Genomic DNA, 16,735 nt, shown 5'->3' on the forward strand with positions numbered 1-16,735 from the left:
TGGAACAAAATGGCCCCTCCTACCTTCAACTACATCCTAAAACCTACCGCCGGAAAAACTTCACTTCTGCTTCCTTTTTCCCTTCCAATCAGCCCAACCTCTCCTATCCTTAAGGTCACTCTGTGTGTGTGTGTGTGTGTGTGTTGTGTGTGTGTGTGTGTGTGTGTGTGTGCTCTGGCAGCCTCCAGGTAAACAGGAGGTTGTGTGAGGGGACGACACGATCCAACGCCACCCGCCTCCCCTCCCCTCCCCCCTCCTCCTCCTGATGGTCAGCGCTGCGTCGGTTCACTCCAGATCCTCCGGCGGCGTCCGTCCGCTCGGCCCGGAGTTTGGCTTTTAGGTCGGCTGGCGAGTCCGGATGGAGGGGACCAAAGGGGCGGGGTGGGGGGCGGGGGGGGTGTAGAGGGAGGGGAGGTAAAAACAAAAACAAAATGAAAACAAAAAAGACACCCATGGGACAGAAAACGGGGCGAAGAGAAGGGCACAAGATGGATTCCCCCGCTAGTAGAGAGACAGAGAGAGAGGTCCTGCTCAGAGGCATCGGGCTGTCTCCTCTACCCATAGTTCTTTGGGGCGAAGGCGGGGGTGGGGTGGGGTGGGGGCGGTGTGTGGGTTTTTTTTCCAGTGGTTATTTGACGCAGAGCAGGCCGCCCACGTTGGCCACGAACTCCTCCAGGCTCTTGAGGAAGGCGACCTTCTGCTTGCGGTCCATGCTGGGCGGCGTGCTGCTGGCCGTCAGCTTGTTGAAGGCGTCGGCCAGGCGCTGGTAGATGACGGCGTCTCTCTGCGACGACAGCAGCGTCTCCACCAGCTCGGAGTACTCCGCCTGGGAGGAGAGGAACGGGTCGTCAAATGAAATGAACGGTGGAACGGAGCCTCATTTACAGACTGTCAAATCAGCCAACAACGTGCTTTTTAAACATTTTAACTTGTGATAATAATAATCAATAATAAGCATTAGCCAATAAATAATAAAGGCTTTTTACTTTTTGTATGGGAGAAGTGACTTGGATACATTTTTTTTTTTTGCCAAAACAGAACCAACAGTGTATTCGGGATGCGTGATACAAACCAAGTATTTGAATATTCGGTCGCAGGGATTAATGTCACTAAAATAATTAAACAGAGTGGAAGCATGTGGAGATGAGGAAGGCTGAGGAAGAGCGATGGCCAACAGCAGCCACTAGAGGGCGTCTGGTGCCATTTAAAGCCCTTCACTAGAGTTGGGATCAATTCATAAACTCATCAATTCCAATTCAACTGAGGAATTGGAATTTGAAAAAACCTACAGGATACAGAATTGGAATTGAATTGGAATTTCAGAAGTTCAATGAAATTCTGTGAAATTCCATGTTTTGTTGTTTTTTTCTTCCCACATATCTGAGATTCCGCATACTGTTATATATTATCAATACTGAATATCATAAAATGTTACAGGAACCTTTCAGCTGGTATCTGATTGAAGAACATGTAATGGTAATCCATACATTATGATTGAATGTGTTTGATTTGTTGAACTGTCTTTTATTTGATTCATGATGTTTGATTCATAATGTTTAGCGAGTCAGACTTGGAAGTGGAATTTCATGGAATTCAATTCCGTCTCCTGTTATTCCAATTCAATTCACATTCTGTTTGACAGAAAGATGACTTTCACATTCACACTGACATTGCAGGAGCTGAGCAGTGTCCTGACAGCAGCATCCTGACAGTATCCTGACAGCAGCATCCTGACAGCAGTATCCTGACAGCAGCATCCTGACAGTATCCTGACAGCAGCATCCTGACAGCAGCATCCTGACAGTATCCTGACAGCAGCATCCTGACAGCAGCATCCTGACAGTATCCTGACAGCAGCATCCTGACAGTATCCTGACAGCAGTATCCTGACAGCAGCATCCTGACAGCAGTATCCTGACAGCAGCATCTTGACAGTATCCTGACAGCAGTATCCTGACAGCAGTATCCTGACAGCAGCATCCTGACAGCAGCATCCTGACAGTATCCTGACAGCAGCATCCTGACAGCAGCATCCTGACAGTATCCTGACAGCAGCATCCTGACAGTATCCTGACAGCAGCATCCTGACAGCAGTATCCTGACAGCAGCATCCTGACAGTATCCTGACAGTATCCTGACAGCAGCATCCTGACAGTATCCTGACAGCAGTATCCTGACAGCAGCATCCTGACAGCAGCATCCTGACAGTATCCTGACAGCAGCATCCTGACAGCAGCATCCTGACAGTATCCTGACAGCAGCATCCTGACAGCAGCATCCTGACAGCAGCATCCTGACAGTATCCTGACAGCAGCATCCTGACAGTATCCTGACAGCAGCATCCTGACAGTATCCTGACAGCAGTATCCTGACAGCAGCATCCTGACAGCAGTATCCTGACAGCAGCATCCTGACAGTATCCTGACAGCAGTATCCTGACAGCAGCATCCTGACAGTATCCTGACAGCAGCATCCTGACAGCAGCATCCTGACAGCAGCATCCTGACAGCAGTATCCTGACAGCAGCATCCTGACAGCAGCATCCTGACAGCAGCATCCTGACAGCAGCATCCTGACAGTATGCTGACAGCAGCATCCTGACAGTATCCTGACAGCAGCGTCCTGACAGCAGCATCCTGACAGTATCCTGACAGCAGCATCCTGACAGCAGCATCCTGACAGCAGCATCCTGACAGTATCCTGACAGCAGCATCCTGACAGCAGCATCCTGACAGCAGCATCCTGACAGCAGTATCCTGACAGCAGCATCCTGACAGTATCCTGACAGCAGCATCCTGACAGCAGTATCCTGACAGCAGCATCCTGACAGCAGCATCCTGACAGCAGCATCCTGACAGCAGTATCCTGACAGCAGCATCCTGACAGCAGCATCCTGACAGCAGTATCCTGACAGCAGTATACTGACAGTATCCTGACAGCAGTATCCTGACAGTATCCTGACAGCAGTATCCTGACAGCAGTATCCTGACAGCAGCATCCTGACAGTATCCTGACAGCAGCATCCTGACAGCAGTATCCTGACAGCAGTATCCTGACAGCAGTATACTGACAGTATCCTGACAGCAGTATCCTGACAGCAGCATCCTGACAGCAGTATCCTGACAGCAGTATACTGACAGTATCCTGACAGCAGTATCCTGACAGTATCCTGACAGCAGTATCCTGACAGCAGTATCCTGACAGTATCCTGACAGCAGTATCCTGACAGCAGTATCCTGACAGCAGCATCCTGACAGTATCCTGACAGCAGCATCCTGACAGCAGTATCCTGACAGCAGTATACTGACAGTATCCTGACAGCAGTATCCTGACAGCAGTATCCTGACAGTATCCTGACAGCAGTATCCTGACAGCAGTATCCTGACAGTATCCTGACAGCAGCATCCTGACAGCAGCATCCTGACAGCAGTATCCTGACAGCAGTATCCTGACAGCAGCATCCTGACAGCAGCATCCTGACAGCAGCCTGTGTGTGTGAGGCGGTGCAGACTCACCTGGTGCAGGCACACTAGTGTGTAGAGCGCTTCTCCGGCCGCCACCGTCATCTCCGTGTTGTGTTTCTGCAGGACCAGCATGTCGAACACCAGCTGCACAGACACAGGGCGAAGGACGGGGTGTGAAGAATGAAAAGTATTACAGCAAAAAGTCCACATGCATCACATCTGCAGCTCAGCGGTCAGACATGAAGAAGTTTCAGGACGTCCCGTTAGATTTACAGCTTCTGTTCTGATTCTCTGAAAGAACTTCAGCTGTATTTTGGAAACAGGAAAGGACGTCAGTTTATTTCCCTTTTCATTTGAAGCATCTCGTTACTGTTACACCTTTTACACCATGTTGTGTTCTGTTGTCATCTAGAATCATTTATCCATTTATTTTATTTTTATTTTTTTTCTTGTGTGTGTGTGTGTATGTATGTATATGTGTATCAATGTATCTGTACGAATGTATGTACTAATGTCTGTGTATATTAGTGTGTATGTATGTATATATATATATTCTAGTATCTTTTTTTATGTGTATTGTTTTTAGCCTGTGTCTCGTAACTCTTGATGAGTGGTCCTCAACTTTCTTTTTTTTGGGTTATTGTGTTTGTTGCTTTGTTTGACTTGTTTGTTGAGGAGTGACACATTAATAAAATTATATCTATCTATCTATCTATTTATCTATCTATCTATCCATCCAATTAAGTTGCGTCCTTGCTTGGCTCCTTGATTTTTTTGTAGTTTGTTGCAAGGGGAAATGTATGTATGTTTGTTTTATTTTAATCTCAGCTGCACAAACTGTGATTTTTCTGTAAATTGTGATTTGTCTGCATTGTATTTAATGTTTCGTCTGCATTGTATTAACGTGTTTTCATCCCGACTCTCACGTGTCTTGTCGCTGTACAAGCTGAGCGGGACGGACTCACCTTGAGGAAGTGCCGCGTGGCGATGAAGAGGGGCGTGTCCTTCTCCTGGTTCTTGGCGCACTGCTCAGCCAGAGGAGACAAGGCCTCCAGACACAGCTGGCTGATCTCCGAACTCATCCTGAACACACGGGGTTAAGGACCAGACGCTGCAGAGCAAAGGGGCTTTTCCATCGTGAGACCCGGTGTGAGAAATATGGTACTAGGCAACTTGGTGCTTGGCGGCTCCAAACGGCAGGGAGAGAGATTTGAACTTCAACACCCAGAAATCCTGTGCAGTGAGGTCAGTAAACGTCTCACAGCTCGCTCGGGTTGTGAGAAGAGAGCGTACAGACACCTGACGAAGTCTACGGCGAAACGTCTTTTCAGTTTGCCAGGCTGTATATTTTTTATTTGAAACATGTAAAATAAATCAATCAAGATCTTTTTGAGAGTGCGGATTTCCCTTTTTTTTGGTTCTTGAATTCATTTGAAGTGGACGCACCAGAGAAGCTTTATTTTATGTCCGTTTTCTTACCCGGCGTATGGACTTTCTTAGTCATTTATTTTTTTTCCTGTAGAAATGAATGAGTGAATTGTGACATCTGGTGGTCACACTAAACATTTTTAAAAGCATTAACTCTTTCTAAAGAATTCATGTATTTAACATTTCAAGCTGAAGGAAAAACACTTTCAGCCGGCCCACATATTTCTCCAGGAACCAGACTTCTGTTGGTTAAAATGCAGTTATAAAATAATGAGTTTTTTGTCAAATGATGATTGAATGTGGTCACTTGGACAGAGATTATTCACTTGAAAGCGACTACTAAACAAACACACTAAATACAAATATGTACATAATGGATATACTTGGGGGATATGTGGCCTGTAACAAGACTACAAACTGGCTTAATCGCACTTGTGCACATGTAAACAAATACTGTACACACACACACACACACACACACACACGGTGGGAGGATACGAGGTCATTCCCAGCTCTAGGGAGAACATGAGGCTCTTGAAGAGGTCTTCAGGCAGCTGGGGGATTTTCTCTGGAAAGATCTCACAGATGAAGGTGATGAGCTTGTAGTACTGGTTGCACAGAGACGGGAACTGGAGGACACAGACACAGGATCAGCATGAGGGGAGAGACCGGTAAAATCAGCCGGAACTTCAGCTGAACATGGTGGAATAAACCTCTCTGCATGCTGTGTAGTTTTTTACCTTGAGCAGGTCCTGAGACATGAGCGGAAGAACGATGTTGACGCCGTACAGAACCACATCCGCTGCTGACACGGGCCGACTGGAGGCCGGCGTTCCCTGCTCCTGGCCTCGAAACACCTCGTCTACAACACACACACACACACACACACACACACACACACACATCATGAGCACAAGTGGTTTGGAAATGTTCAATCCCAAAGAACTGAGGCCGGCAGTTTGTTTGGCCAAATTTATCAATGGGAATAAAGGTGAGGTATAACACATATCTGTCAATATTTCTTTAAAATAAAGGAGAGGCATTGTTGTCGAGGCTTTCAAGCAAACTATTTAAGTGATGTAACGCCTAAAGACGGGCTTGTTTCCAACACACTTCATCCACAGTATTTCATATAGGTTGTCACTTATTTATTGAGATGGGCTTGATTGAAGATGTACAATTAATCGTAAACAAAAACGAAATTCTGCTTTCCTGTCTGTTTCTACTTCTACTTTCTACTAAAAACAGAGAGAGGGGCAAACTGGATTTGTGAACAAGGAGTTTTAGAGCTGCAGGTAATCTTTGGTCCATGAATCAAAACCTTTCATCAGACTCAAACTCAGTAAATCCTGCACACTGACATCTATTTTATTTTTTTTTTAAAATCACTTTTCTTGAAACCATTTCTAAGTTCTAAAAAATGTATGACGAGAAAAACTTGATATGAATTGCAGTTTAAATCGCAGTTGCAAAATTCTGTCAAGTAATTCCATTTTTTGTTCGATGCATGCATCTATACACCATCACAAAAAAATGTGGATTTCAAAATGTTGAATACAAAAAAAACAAAACGACTTCAGTTCAAACAAAACAATACTAAGGTGAAACAAGGCAAGCGAGCGGGCTTGCGTACGGTTTCTTCTCTGCTCAGCTGTGTCAGTTACAGACAGCAGACGCACGCCGACTGCATCGTCTTCAACTCAAACTCTCTTTACAGAAAATAAAAAACGTCACATCTACAGACACGTGAACACGTGAGACGGCGAGCCGACCCACCGGTGTCGCTGAAGTCGATGAACTCCTTGGACAGCAGGTTGGTGAGCAGCTCCATGATGAGCAGCAGGTCTTGGTACTGGTCCTCCTCCGCCGTGGCGTCGCCGCGCTTCCTGCCCAGGTTGTTTTTAGAGTAAACCTGCAGCAGCGTCAGGCACGCCTCGTACAGCTTCATGGACTTAGTCTGGAGAGGGGGAGGGAGGGAGGGAGAGAGAGGGGGAGAGAGAGAGAGAGGGGGAGGGAGGGAGGGAGAGGGAGGGGGAGGGAGGGGGAGGGAGAGGGAGAGAGAGGGGGAGGGAGGGGGGGAGAGAGGGAGGGAGAGAGAGGGGGAGAGAGGGGGAGGGAGGGGGAGAGAGAGAGGGAGAGAGAGGGAGGGAGAGGGGGAGGGAGGGTGAGAGAGAGGGGGAGAGAGGGAGAGAGAGAGAGAGGGAGAGAGAGGGGGAGGGAGGGGGAGAGAGAGAGGGAGAGAGAGGGAGAGAGAGGGGGAGGGAGGGGGAGAGAGAGGGAGGGAGGGGGAGAGAGAGGGAGAGAGAGGGGGAGGGAGGGGGAGGGGGAGGGAGGGAGAGAGAGGGTGAGAGAGAGGGAGAGAGAGGGTGAGAGAGAGGGAGAGGGAGAGAGAGGGAGAGAGAGAGCGAGAGAGAGGGAGAGAGAGGGGGAGGGAGGGGGAGGGAGGGGGAGAGAGAGGGAGAGAGAGGGAGAGAGAGAGAGAGGGAGAGAGAGGGGGAGGGAGGGGGAGAGAGAGAGAGAGAGAGGGGGAGGGAGGGGGAGAGAGAGAGAGAGGGAGAGAGAGGGGGAGGGAGGGGGAGAGAGAGAGAGAGGGAGAGAGAGGGTTACTTCCCCAGAGAATTGACCAATTTCCCTGAATTTCCCTGTCTGAAATTCACCTCTTAAACTTCCACGCTATTCCAGAAAAGCGTCTTTTGCCGATTGTGGAATTTATATTTTTGCAACCTTTTTTTCAAGGAGCGTGTCACTTAATACAACTGTCAAATTAGCAACAGAATAAAACTAACATGGTCTTTTTATTTTATATTTATTTACTTTTTTTTATTATGTTTTTTGTTTTTTGTTTTTTTCTTTTCTTTTTTGTGAGGATATATTGTCATGTCATATTGTCGTTGTGTGTGTTGTGTATTTTTGCCTGTAATAAAAAAAATAAAATAAAAAAAATAAAAAATATACTGTACAATGTTACACAGGTTAATGATTCCTAATATAAAACACTTTTTACTTGTAAAAAAAAACCAAAAAAAACCAACTAACATGGTCTTTTATTTAAAAAAAAAAACCCACTTCATGATCTTAAAATCGGCCTGTCTGTAAAGCTTAACCTGTTTTACATCTGCATTTGTACTAAGATTCTTACAGAAATGCATATCAGTATCGGCTGATATGTGCGGCAAAATATCTGATATCAGTATCGGCCTCAAAGAAACATATCAGCGCTTCCCTAAAATACCGGTTGCTTTTGTTTGCAGTTTGTGTGCTGCATCAGCAACTTTGACAAGCAGCACACCACAGTCTGGACATTATTTTCTACACTGAACATATATTTCTTTGCAGGTGAAATGGTGAAAGCAGCCCGTGGATTTCAGACTCCATCAGCCTCTGTGAGCGGTGTGTGTGATGTGATCCGGACCCGGCGGATCTCACCTCTCCCAGGTAGCAGATCTGCTTGTGAGCCACTTCCACAAACACCTCGATGATCAGGTTGATGGTCTCGGGTGTGTTGCTGTAAACCTGCAAAACACAAACACAAGTCCATGTTCAGATTACATCTAAGAATCACACCGTGCACTAATAGACTTGTGTCTCTTACAAGCTAACAGAGCAATAGCTATAGGATGGAAAAATGTGAACGAACCAAATATGAATCAATATATTAAGGATCTATCATCATGTGCTGCTATGGAAAAACTAACATACATTACTAGAGGAAAGCTGGAAGTTTTTGAAAATATCTGGGGGAGTTTTTAAAACAAAATGTTGGTAATGATCAATAAAGCCAAAGACTGGGGTGGGGGCGGGGCAACTGGAATAAGAATATAAAGTGGAGCAGCCCATGTGATCTTCAACATTTCTGTACATTATAATTATGGTAACATCTGTATCTTCACCTCTGTTTTAATTACTATGTTTTTATTTACTTGCCTATTCATTTGATGGTATACTGTATTTGCTGCCAAGACTGACCCTTTATTTATTTATTTTTTTTAATATGTACTGTTTGTTATAATTGAAAAACCCTAATAAAAATATTGTTAAAAAAAAAATTAAAATCTAAGAATCACCTTGACACTGTATTACAGGGTTCACTTCAAATTCAAGGCCTTTTCAGTGAATTTCAAGGTTTTCCTTGTTTGGGGAAAGTCAAGGCTTCAAAATTGGCATGTTTTGGGACATGACACTGGTCTAAATCATCTAGAGGCCTTATTTTTTATTCAAGATGTCGTGAAGTCAATAAATCCTGGTGAAACCCTTTTAAAACCTTTTCAAACCGCTGCTGTATCGACACAAATCAACACAACTCTCCATCTGAGTTTGTGTTCAGATCAGAGCCGAGGCATATTGATAAATTTGGGTGCTATGTTTTAATAAAAATCAAGTTCTTTAAAGCCATCCATTCATTTTCAAATACCTTTATGGCCTTATTTTATTTTTCTCAACTTCACAAACTTTCAAGGACTTTCAAGACCTGTGGAAGTCCGGTATGACCTCACCACAGTCACATGAACGCTGACCCTCAGCATGTTTTCAGCTCTCCTTCATCATGTTCATTTTACTACAGAGCGGATACTGACAATCCTAAAGTTAGGCAAAATCAAGAATTTACATAATTTTAAAATTCAATCCTTGAGGAAATGAGGATTATGACATAATAATCACAGCTGTATCCTGTTAGCTTCCTCCCCTCTTGTCCCGTATAGAAAACACAGATATTCAGACACACAGAAGGATTTTCTCTCCACATCTTCCCCTTCCATTTTCTGTGATAAAGTTCATAGTTCTCCCCTTTTCCATACACTCCTCTTTTCCCTTTAAGTAACAGCAACTTGTACTGAAATATTGCCGTTGTGGACAATGAGAAAAACAAAATGACATAAACATAACTATGTACATTATCTGAAACAGTGGGGTGCTGCATCAAAATCAGCCAGTTAAGTTTAGTCCTTTTAAAATGTGAAGAGAGATAATATGTTACCAGAGAGCGGTTTAAAAAAACATATTAGTCCTTTTAAATTGTTACGATCTAATTGTTACAGTCATTAATTTTAACGGCACATGAAGTGTTTACACTGCTAATTGAAATGTGCCACTTGGACCCTTTGATCCTGCAGCCTTACAGGACCAGCAGCTCTTACAGGAACAATAATACAGGCCGTGTTTCTTTTTGTTCGATTTCCCTCCCCACTGCGCCCTCACCTCCATGAGGCCGATGCAGCTGGACAGGAAGTCCATGAGGAAGGAGAAGAGCGACGCCACGTTGTCGATCTGCGTCGCCTCGGCGATGCCGCACAGCGCCTCCAGCGTGGCGACGATTTCCTGTTTGACGGCTTCCTCCTGGCTGATCTGGGCGAAGTTCTCCTGGTTGATGAGGTTGAGGAAACGCTGTTGGAGAGGGTGGAGAACCTGGATGGACAGATGGAGGGAGGGAGGGAGAGGAGAGGAACAGGGTCAGAGTCTGGTAGAAGCTGGTGTCTCAGGGGACTCAAAGTGGTCCCATGTTTCTGTGAATCCTCACAAAACGAGAACAAATCCTGTGCAAATCCTGGACCCAGGGAGAAACTAAATGTCTAGGCTGAAAAATTTAGGAATCTCTGCGTCAGATGATATAAGGAGGGAAGAGAATGGAGGTTTGTAAATAAACCTCCCACCGGGAAAACATCTCTCCTGGTTGACGAGGTTTAGAAAAACATTTTAGCAGAGGATCTTGCAGCTCGACAGACAGAAGGATGACGGCTGGACGACAGAAAGAGCAAGGGATGGAGGGTTGGAGACACAGACAATGAAAAAAGAAAAGGGGTTACAGCATGGAGAGAGAGGGGGAAGGTGGATAAGGGATTGGAAGAATGATGAGGGAAGAGGAAAATAGCTCCTACAATCTGTTCTGATGCAGGATTGCCTGACCTCTTGAAAGTCACAGGGTCCTGTTGTTGTCAAAAATACATCAAAAACAGCTCAGAGACAAAATGATGCCTTGACTAACGTAATACATCATGCTGAACAACACGTGTGTTGCAGTTTTTCCTATATATACTGTTCAGGCAATGGATAATTGGAAAATCAGATGTAGGCGGGTCCCACTGCAGTGTGGGTGTTATTGTGTGTAAAACTGTTAGAGCTTGCTCTGGCCCTTGAGTGTGTATTGGAGAGCAGCACTCCTGGCAAAGTAGAGGAAGGAAAATCTCTAAAGTAAGTGACGAAATTTTGAACACAATCAAGCATCATGATGGCAAAAACAAGAAAAAATAAGGCCCAGGTTGAAAATAACCGGAATTATCCTTTAATGGTGATAGTAAAAAAAACAAAAATGACACCGGTGTTATTGTTTAACGGGGTTATTCTAACTCAGTTATGATGTTTACGTGCCACCCCAAACCTGTGTGACTTACTGAGTAATTGAGATAAAAACAGATTTTTTGGGCGTCTTGGTGGCTCAGTGGTTTAAGACTCGAACCATGTGAACACATCCTGGGTTTGAATCCGGCCTGGGACCTGTGTTGTCACGTCAACCCCCTCTCTCTCTCTCCCAATCTTTCCTGTCCCTATCTACTTAAAAAAACAAACAAAAACTATGTAATAAAAGGCAAAAAAGTGCCAAAAAACTAAAAACAAACAGATTTCTGGTGCAGCCAGAGAGGATGCAGGAGGAGGAACGTGTAGAAGGAACAAAGGAGCATCTGATCATCTCTCCTCCTCCTTCTCTAACAGAGTGAGAGAGCGGGACAGACAGCAGCTGCAGGAGCAGACAGCTGCCGTCTCACTCATTCACCCCCATAATTACTCTGGAGTCATTGTGGCTTTGCACCCCCATTTACTACTGTCAGCCTATTAAGACAAAGGCCTTCAGGATCAGGGCAAGGATCATGTTATAAACATGGGAGGAACACCCTGGGGGAATATAACGGGACTGGAGCCCATCACTCCACCTCCCAGGCTTCCTTGGGCCACTATTGCTTGGCATCTGTCTGTGTGTGTGTGTGTGTGTGTAATAGAGTTAGACGGATATATCAGTTTGCAATACTTCAGCTGATATTGGCTATTTATTAAATATCAGATATCAGCGAGTCAGTGTCGTCCACCACAAATATGACCTGTGTCCCTGACCACAGCTACAAAAAAAAAACAGTGAGTGTGTGTGTGTGTGTGTGCGTGCTTTTGCGTATCCATGCACATGTATGTCACTCTCCTACACAGAGCTCTATGTCACACAGATGGAAAGAGATCTGCCCCAAGTGCCTAATAACAGTAACCATAAACTTACCTCCGCCTCCAAATTCTTTAGAAAGAAAAAGTGGCACTAACTTTGAATTTCATGTGTCATATTTTCATATTTCATCTAAAACATATTAACCAAGTATGAACATATATGAGGTATGCAGTGACATATTATCCCAAAAGTAAACGGACACATTTTTCCGTGGAAGGATCCATATTTTCATGCATGCGTTCGCTGTCTCCTGTTGCGTTTCCATGGATACGACACATTTCCAAGACCAACATGTTGTTGAATGAACAAACATGGCAGCACAGGCGCCGGTGAAGTTCACAGAAGCAAAATTTTAGTTTTTTAGTATTTTTTAGCTGATTCAACTCACATTCGTATTTCCAAAGTCAGATCTAAAAGATGGAAGAATCAATTTGTTTGGGGGGAAAAACAACAAAATTGAGTTTATAAATTGAAAATGTCAGGCAAACAAACACCGGCATTTGCCAAACCTGAGGAAAAAATGCTTGATACCATAATATCAATCCAAGGTAGTTTTTTGTGAGTAAAAACTAAAAGGTCCTGCTCAAAATTGCCGTTCCTCTCCATCCTCACTTTTCACACCGACGTGCCTGTATGATGTCTTCACTCCCTGTAGAGGCAGACCCGATGTGTGTGTGTGTGTGTGTGTGTGTGTGTGTGTGTGTGTGTGTGTGCCAGTGTGTCTCCTCCTCACCTCGGCCCAGTACTGCTGCTTGGTGTCGGAGTCCATGTGAGCGAAGCCGCCCAGCACCAGAGCCTTCATCAGGGTCCGCTGGACGGAGCTGGACAGCAGGTGGAGCGGCGGGCTGCGGCTCGCAAACTGCTTCGCCAAGTTCCACCAGTTCTCACACTGAACCACGATGTTCGCTCTGCAGGGAGGGGAGAGGGGAGAGGTTAGTGTGTGTAGTGTGTGTAACATCCTTATATATGAATCATTTACACTATCAGTCAAAAGTTTGGATGTTTGGATGTTTCTCATTCTCTTGAAGCCATTTTGATCTAAAGGCTTCTGCTTAAATGCTTGAAATTAGTTTCTTAGACAAATATAAATCGTGAAGTTGATCCTATGTATGAATTTCTTTCCAAAGCCTTTTGCCTTTCCATCAAGGCAAAGGGCGGCTACTTTAAAGAATCTAAAATATAAGATAGTTTTGATTTGTTTAACACTTTTTTGGTCGCTGCATAATTCCATTTGTGTTCTTTCATAGTTTTGATGTCTTTACTGTTATTCTAAAATGTGGAAAATAGCAAAAATAAAGAAAAATGCTTGTGTCCAGACTTTTGACTGGTACTATAGATGGATCATATGTAATGTGAATGGCTTTTACGTGACAGTAACTGACATAATGATGTTAGTCAGTAGTTAAGCCTGATGTGTTTGAGTTTCCATCACTGTATCTTGTAAGTCTTGAAAAAAGGTCTGCAGATTAAAACGTTGACGAGTACAGATAAAAGTGCTTTTTAATCCTCCAGTCTCTTTCTTAGTATAAACAGGCAATGCAATGAAACTTCGGGATTCCAAACCACTGGGACTGTTTTACATATAATCCTTCAATGCAGGTTGTATCGGAAAAATTCAGAAAATGTTAGTGCCACTGTTTAGAATGGGAGTCTGAGATGTATAGTTGGCATGTTGTCCTCAGCCGGCTGGTAATGGAGCGACTGTTCCCCCCTCACCACCAGAGGGGGGCGTTTCATACATGGGAAGTTGCATTTTCATCAAATTTTGGCCAACCAAACGCCCAAGTCCTCACCTCTCCCTCTTCTCCACCAGCGTCACCAGCAGCTCCACCGTGTCGTTGGCCAGGTCCGCCTCTGAACTCCACACCGACAGGTTGTTGATCACCTTCTCCAAAAGGTATCCCACAATCCACTGGGCCCCCTCCGTGTCGGCGCCGAACGCTGTGCTGAGGGGGATGCTGATCTGAGGAACGGGAAGAAAGATGAACAGATGAGACAGAGGGATCTATGGGAAGTAGCCAGGCTGTTGCTATTGTTGGAAAGAGATACTAACTAGAGGTATGGAGGCGTGCAATATAACACTGTGCTTGCTAATAGAGAACCTGATAACAGCTCAAATATCCTAATGTGACCACACAGATCTTTAGCTATTGGTAGAAAGTTTTATTTTGGAGAGGAAAAAGCAGAAACTGGACACACAGTGAACCTGAAACTTCAGCTTTAGCTTTCTTTGTTTACAAGCAGAAAGCAGAAATTAGATGACCTCTCCTGTCTTGTCCCAAATGAGCAAATGAATATGAAACGGTGAACAGGACTTCATTTAAAATGTAAAAGTTTATGGCATGTTATTCGCGTTCTGATGCATCTTTGCAAAAATGTGATTGTTGGCGTCTCGTTCACAGTGATCGATTGCCTTTACTGACCAAATTAGAAGTCTTCGGAGTTGTTTTTTTATGCCAGAATTAACATTTAAAGAGATGGAAAATGTAAAAAAAAATGAGCAAAAAAACTCAAAATGCAATGCTGGAATTGTCCTTAAATGGTTGGGAGAGCAAAGAGCAAAGTCCTCTAGGTGGCGCATGAATTTGGGCTCCAAGATATATTTTTTTTTTGCTCTATTTATTGATTTTAACAGTATGAACTAAGAAATACATAGACAAATCAAATCTTTGAAAGACAACATGGGTAATCTGAGGGCCAAGACAGGGATTTTGGATGGATTCTAGGAAACGCGGCCTTCTCCTTCATAGTGGATCTGGATGGTGACTACTACTGGAAATTTTTTAAGTCAATGTTCCTGTTTTTCTGGTGATAATGGCACAACTTGGATATATATCGCCAATACACATTTCTTAAGAAGCCTGAGGAAACTTGCTACGACTTAGATCTCGCCCGAGGGGTAAGAAAGCTGGAAAAAATGTTATTCGTCCAATACGCACAATTGTTGGTAATCGCCCAACTTTCTGTGAAACCACAGCTGGCAGCGAACCACAGTTGACTGATTACATCTGCGGGTTGTTCCCGTCCTATAAACCTAGTCCATATAAGCACAATTCAAAATAAACCAAAGCCATCCATGCCCGGATTTCTCCTTTCTAACATTATTATTATTATTATTATTATTATTATTAAACCTTTATTTAGACAGGTAATCTCATTGAGACACGGGGTCTCGTTCACAAGAGAGACCTGGTCGGGCAGCAGCAGCAGTACAACACAAAGTTACAGACAGACAGGACATTCAATACAGAGACAAGATAGAACACAATCATAAAAGTGATAAGTGCAAAAGTGCCAAAGTGGTAGCCAGATTTTAGGCACTATGTACAAGAGAAAACCCCCACAGACGCTCTCTCCATATTTCTTAGAAGTAGTTTAAAATCCCCGAGGGGAATCAAGGTTCCAGGTTGAGAGGGCAGAGTAGGAGAAGGCCTTTCTACCAGATCCAGTACGGACTGAGGGGATGGAGAGAGTGATGAAGCCCTGGGAGCGCAGGCTATAGCAGCACTGTTTACGTGACATATAAGTGGATAAATAAATGGGCAGCAGTCCAAGAATGGATTTATAAATGAAGTTATACCAATGCAAAGCTCTGCGCATGGATAATGATGACCAGTTGACTAAAGAATACAGAGTACAATGGTGTGTGAGGGGTAGGGATGCACCGATGTCACTTTTTCAATGCCGATACTGATTACGAGTATGAAAGTTTAAGTATCGGCCGATACTGAGTACCGATCCGATCCGTTACTTTTACTGAACAGTGCAGGCTTACTTCCTTAGGTTGGGGTCAATGGACAAAATTATTGAGATAAAATCCTTGTTTTTCCCACTGTTTGAGAAATACAGGCTTCTATGTGCCACAAATGCATAAAATCAAGACAGTTTGCTTTTATTTCTTACATGTTACTCATGGCTTTCGGTATCAGATTTTAGTCTTGGGTAAAATCTCCGATACCGATATTCCATTTTAGCCTGGCATCCCTAGTGAGGGGTTTACAATCGGTTATCGGTTAACGTGCGTTCGCTACGCCACAAATGTGATGAGTTACACAGTGTATCAGCGATTCAGCTGTTGTCGCCGTGTCAGAGACTTGGCTAAATGCTGACATTCCAGACTCTATTGTAACTTTCCCAGGATATATTTTACATCGGCGCCATCGCAAGGGCAGCGGGGGAGGAGGAGTCGCACTGTATGCTTGTAATAACATCACACAGCAAAGACTGACCCACCTGGAGGAAGATGAGTATGAAGCCTTATGGGTACGGTTGCGCCCTAAACGTCTTCCCCGTGGGCTAAGTTGCATATTCGCTGCTGTGCTGTATATTCCTCCGAGCTCTTCAGCGACAGCCAAACCAAACGCACTAATCACACAGTATCTGGAGCTAGGGCTGCAACTAACAATTATTTTCATTGTCGATTAATCTGTCGATTATTTTCTCGATTAATCGATTAGATGTTTGGTCTATAAAATGTCAGAAAATGGTGAAAAATGTCGATCAGTGTTTCCCAAAGCCCAAGATGACGTCCTCAAATGTCTTGTTTTGTCCACAACCCAAAGATATTCAGTTTACTGTCATAGAGGAGTAAAGAAACCAGAAAATATTCACATTTAAGAAGCTGGAATCAGAGAATTTT

The 16,735-nt window shown here is 44.2% G+C and overlaps 1 protein-coding gene across 1 annotated transcript in view; it reads right to left on the bottom strand.

Annotated features, from left to right (window-relative positions):
• Positions 1-523: 523 nt before the first annotated feature.
• xpo4 (exportin 4) overlaps positions 524-16,735 on the bottom strand; it is a 71,068-nt gene continuing 54,856 nt past the window's right edge. The window contains exons 15-24 of the mRNA XM_078286187.1: positions 13,890-14,059; positions 12,830-13,004; positions 10,089-10,295; positions 8,319-8,405; positions 6,669-6,849; positions 5,633-5,754; positions 5,391-5,521; positions 4,430-4,547; positions 3,516-3,608; positions 524-826 (exon numbers count right to left, since the gene is read on the bottom strand). Of these exons, the coding sequence (XP_078142313.1) occupies positions 629-826; positions 3,516-3,608; positions 4,430-4,547; positions 5,391-5,521; positions 5,633-5,754; positions 6,669-6,849; positions 8,319-8,405; positions 10,089-10,295; positions 12,830-13,004; positions 13,890-14,059 (1,482 nt within the window). The 3' untranslated portion in view covers positions 524-628. The remainder of the gene's footprint in view (positions 827-3,515; positions 3,609-4,429; positions 4,548-5,390; positions 5,522-5,632; positions 5,755-6,668; positions 6,850-8,318; positions 8,406-10,088; positions 10,296-12,829; positions 13,005-13,889; positions 14,060-16,735) is intronic.

Source organism: Centroberyx gerrardi, chromosome 10, assembly GCF_048128805.1.
Source record: "Centroberyx gerrardi isolate f3 chromosome 10, fCenGer3.hap1.cur.20231027, whole genome shotgun sequence".
Taxonomy (NCBI): Eukaryota; Metazoa; Chordata; class Actinopteri; order Beryciformes; family Berycidae; genus Centroberyx; species Centroberyx gerrardi.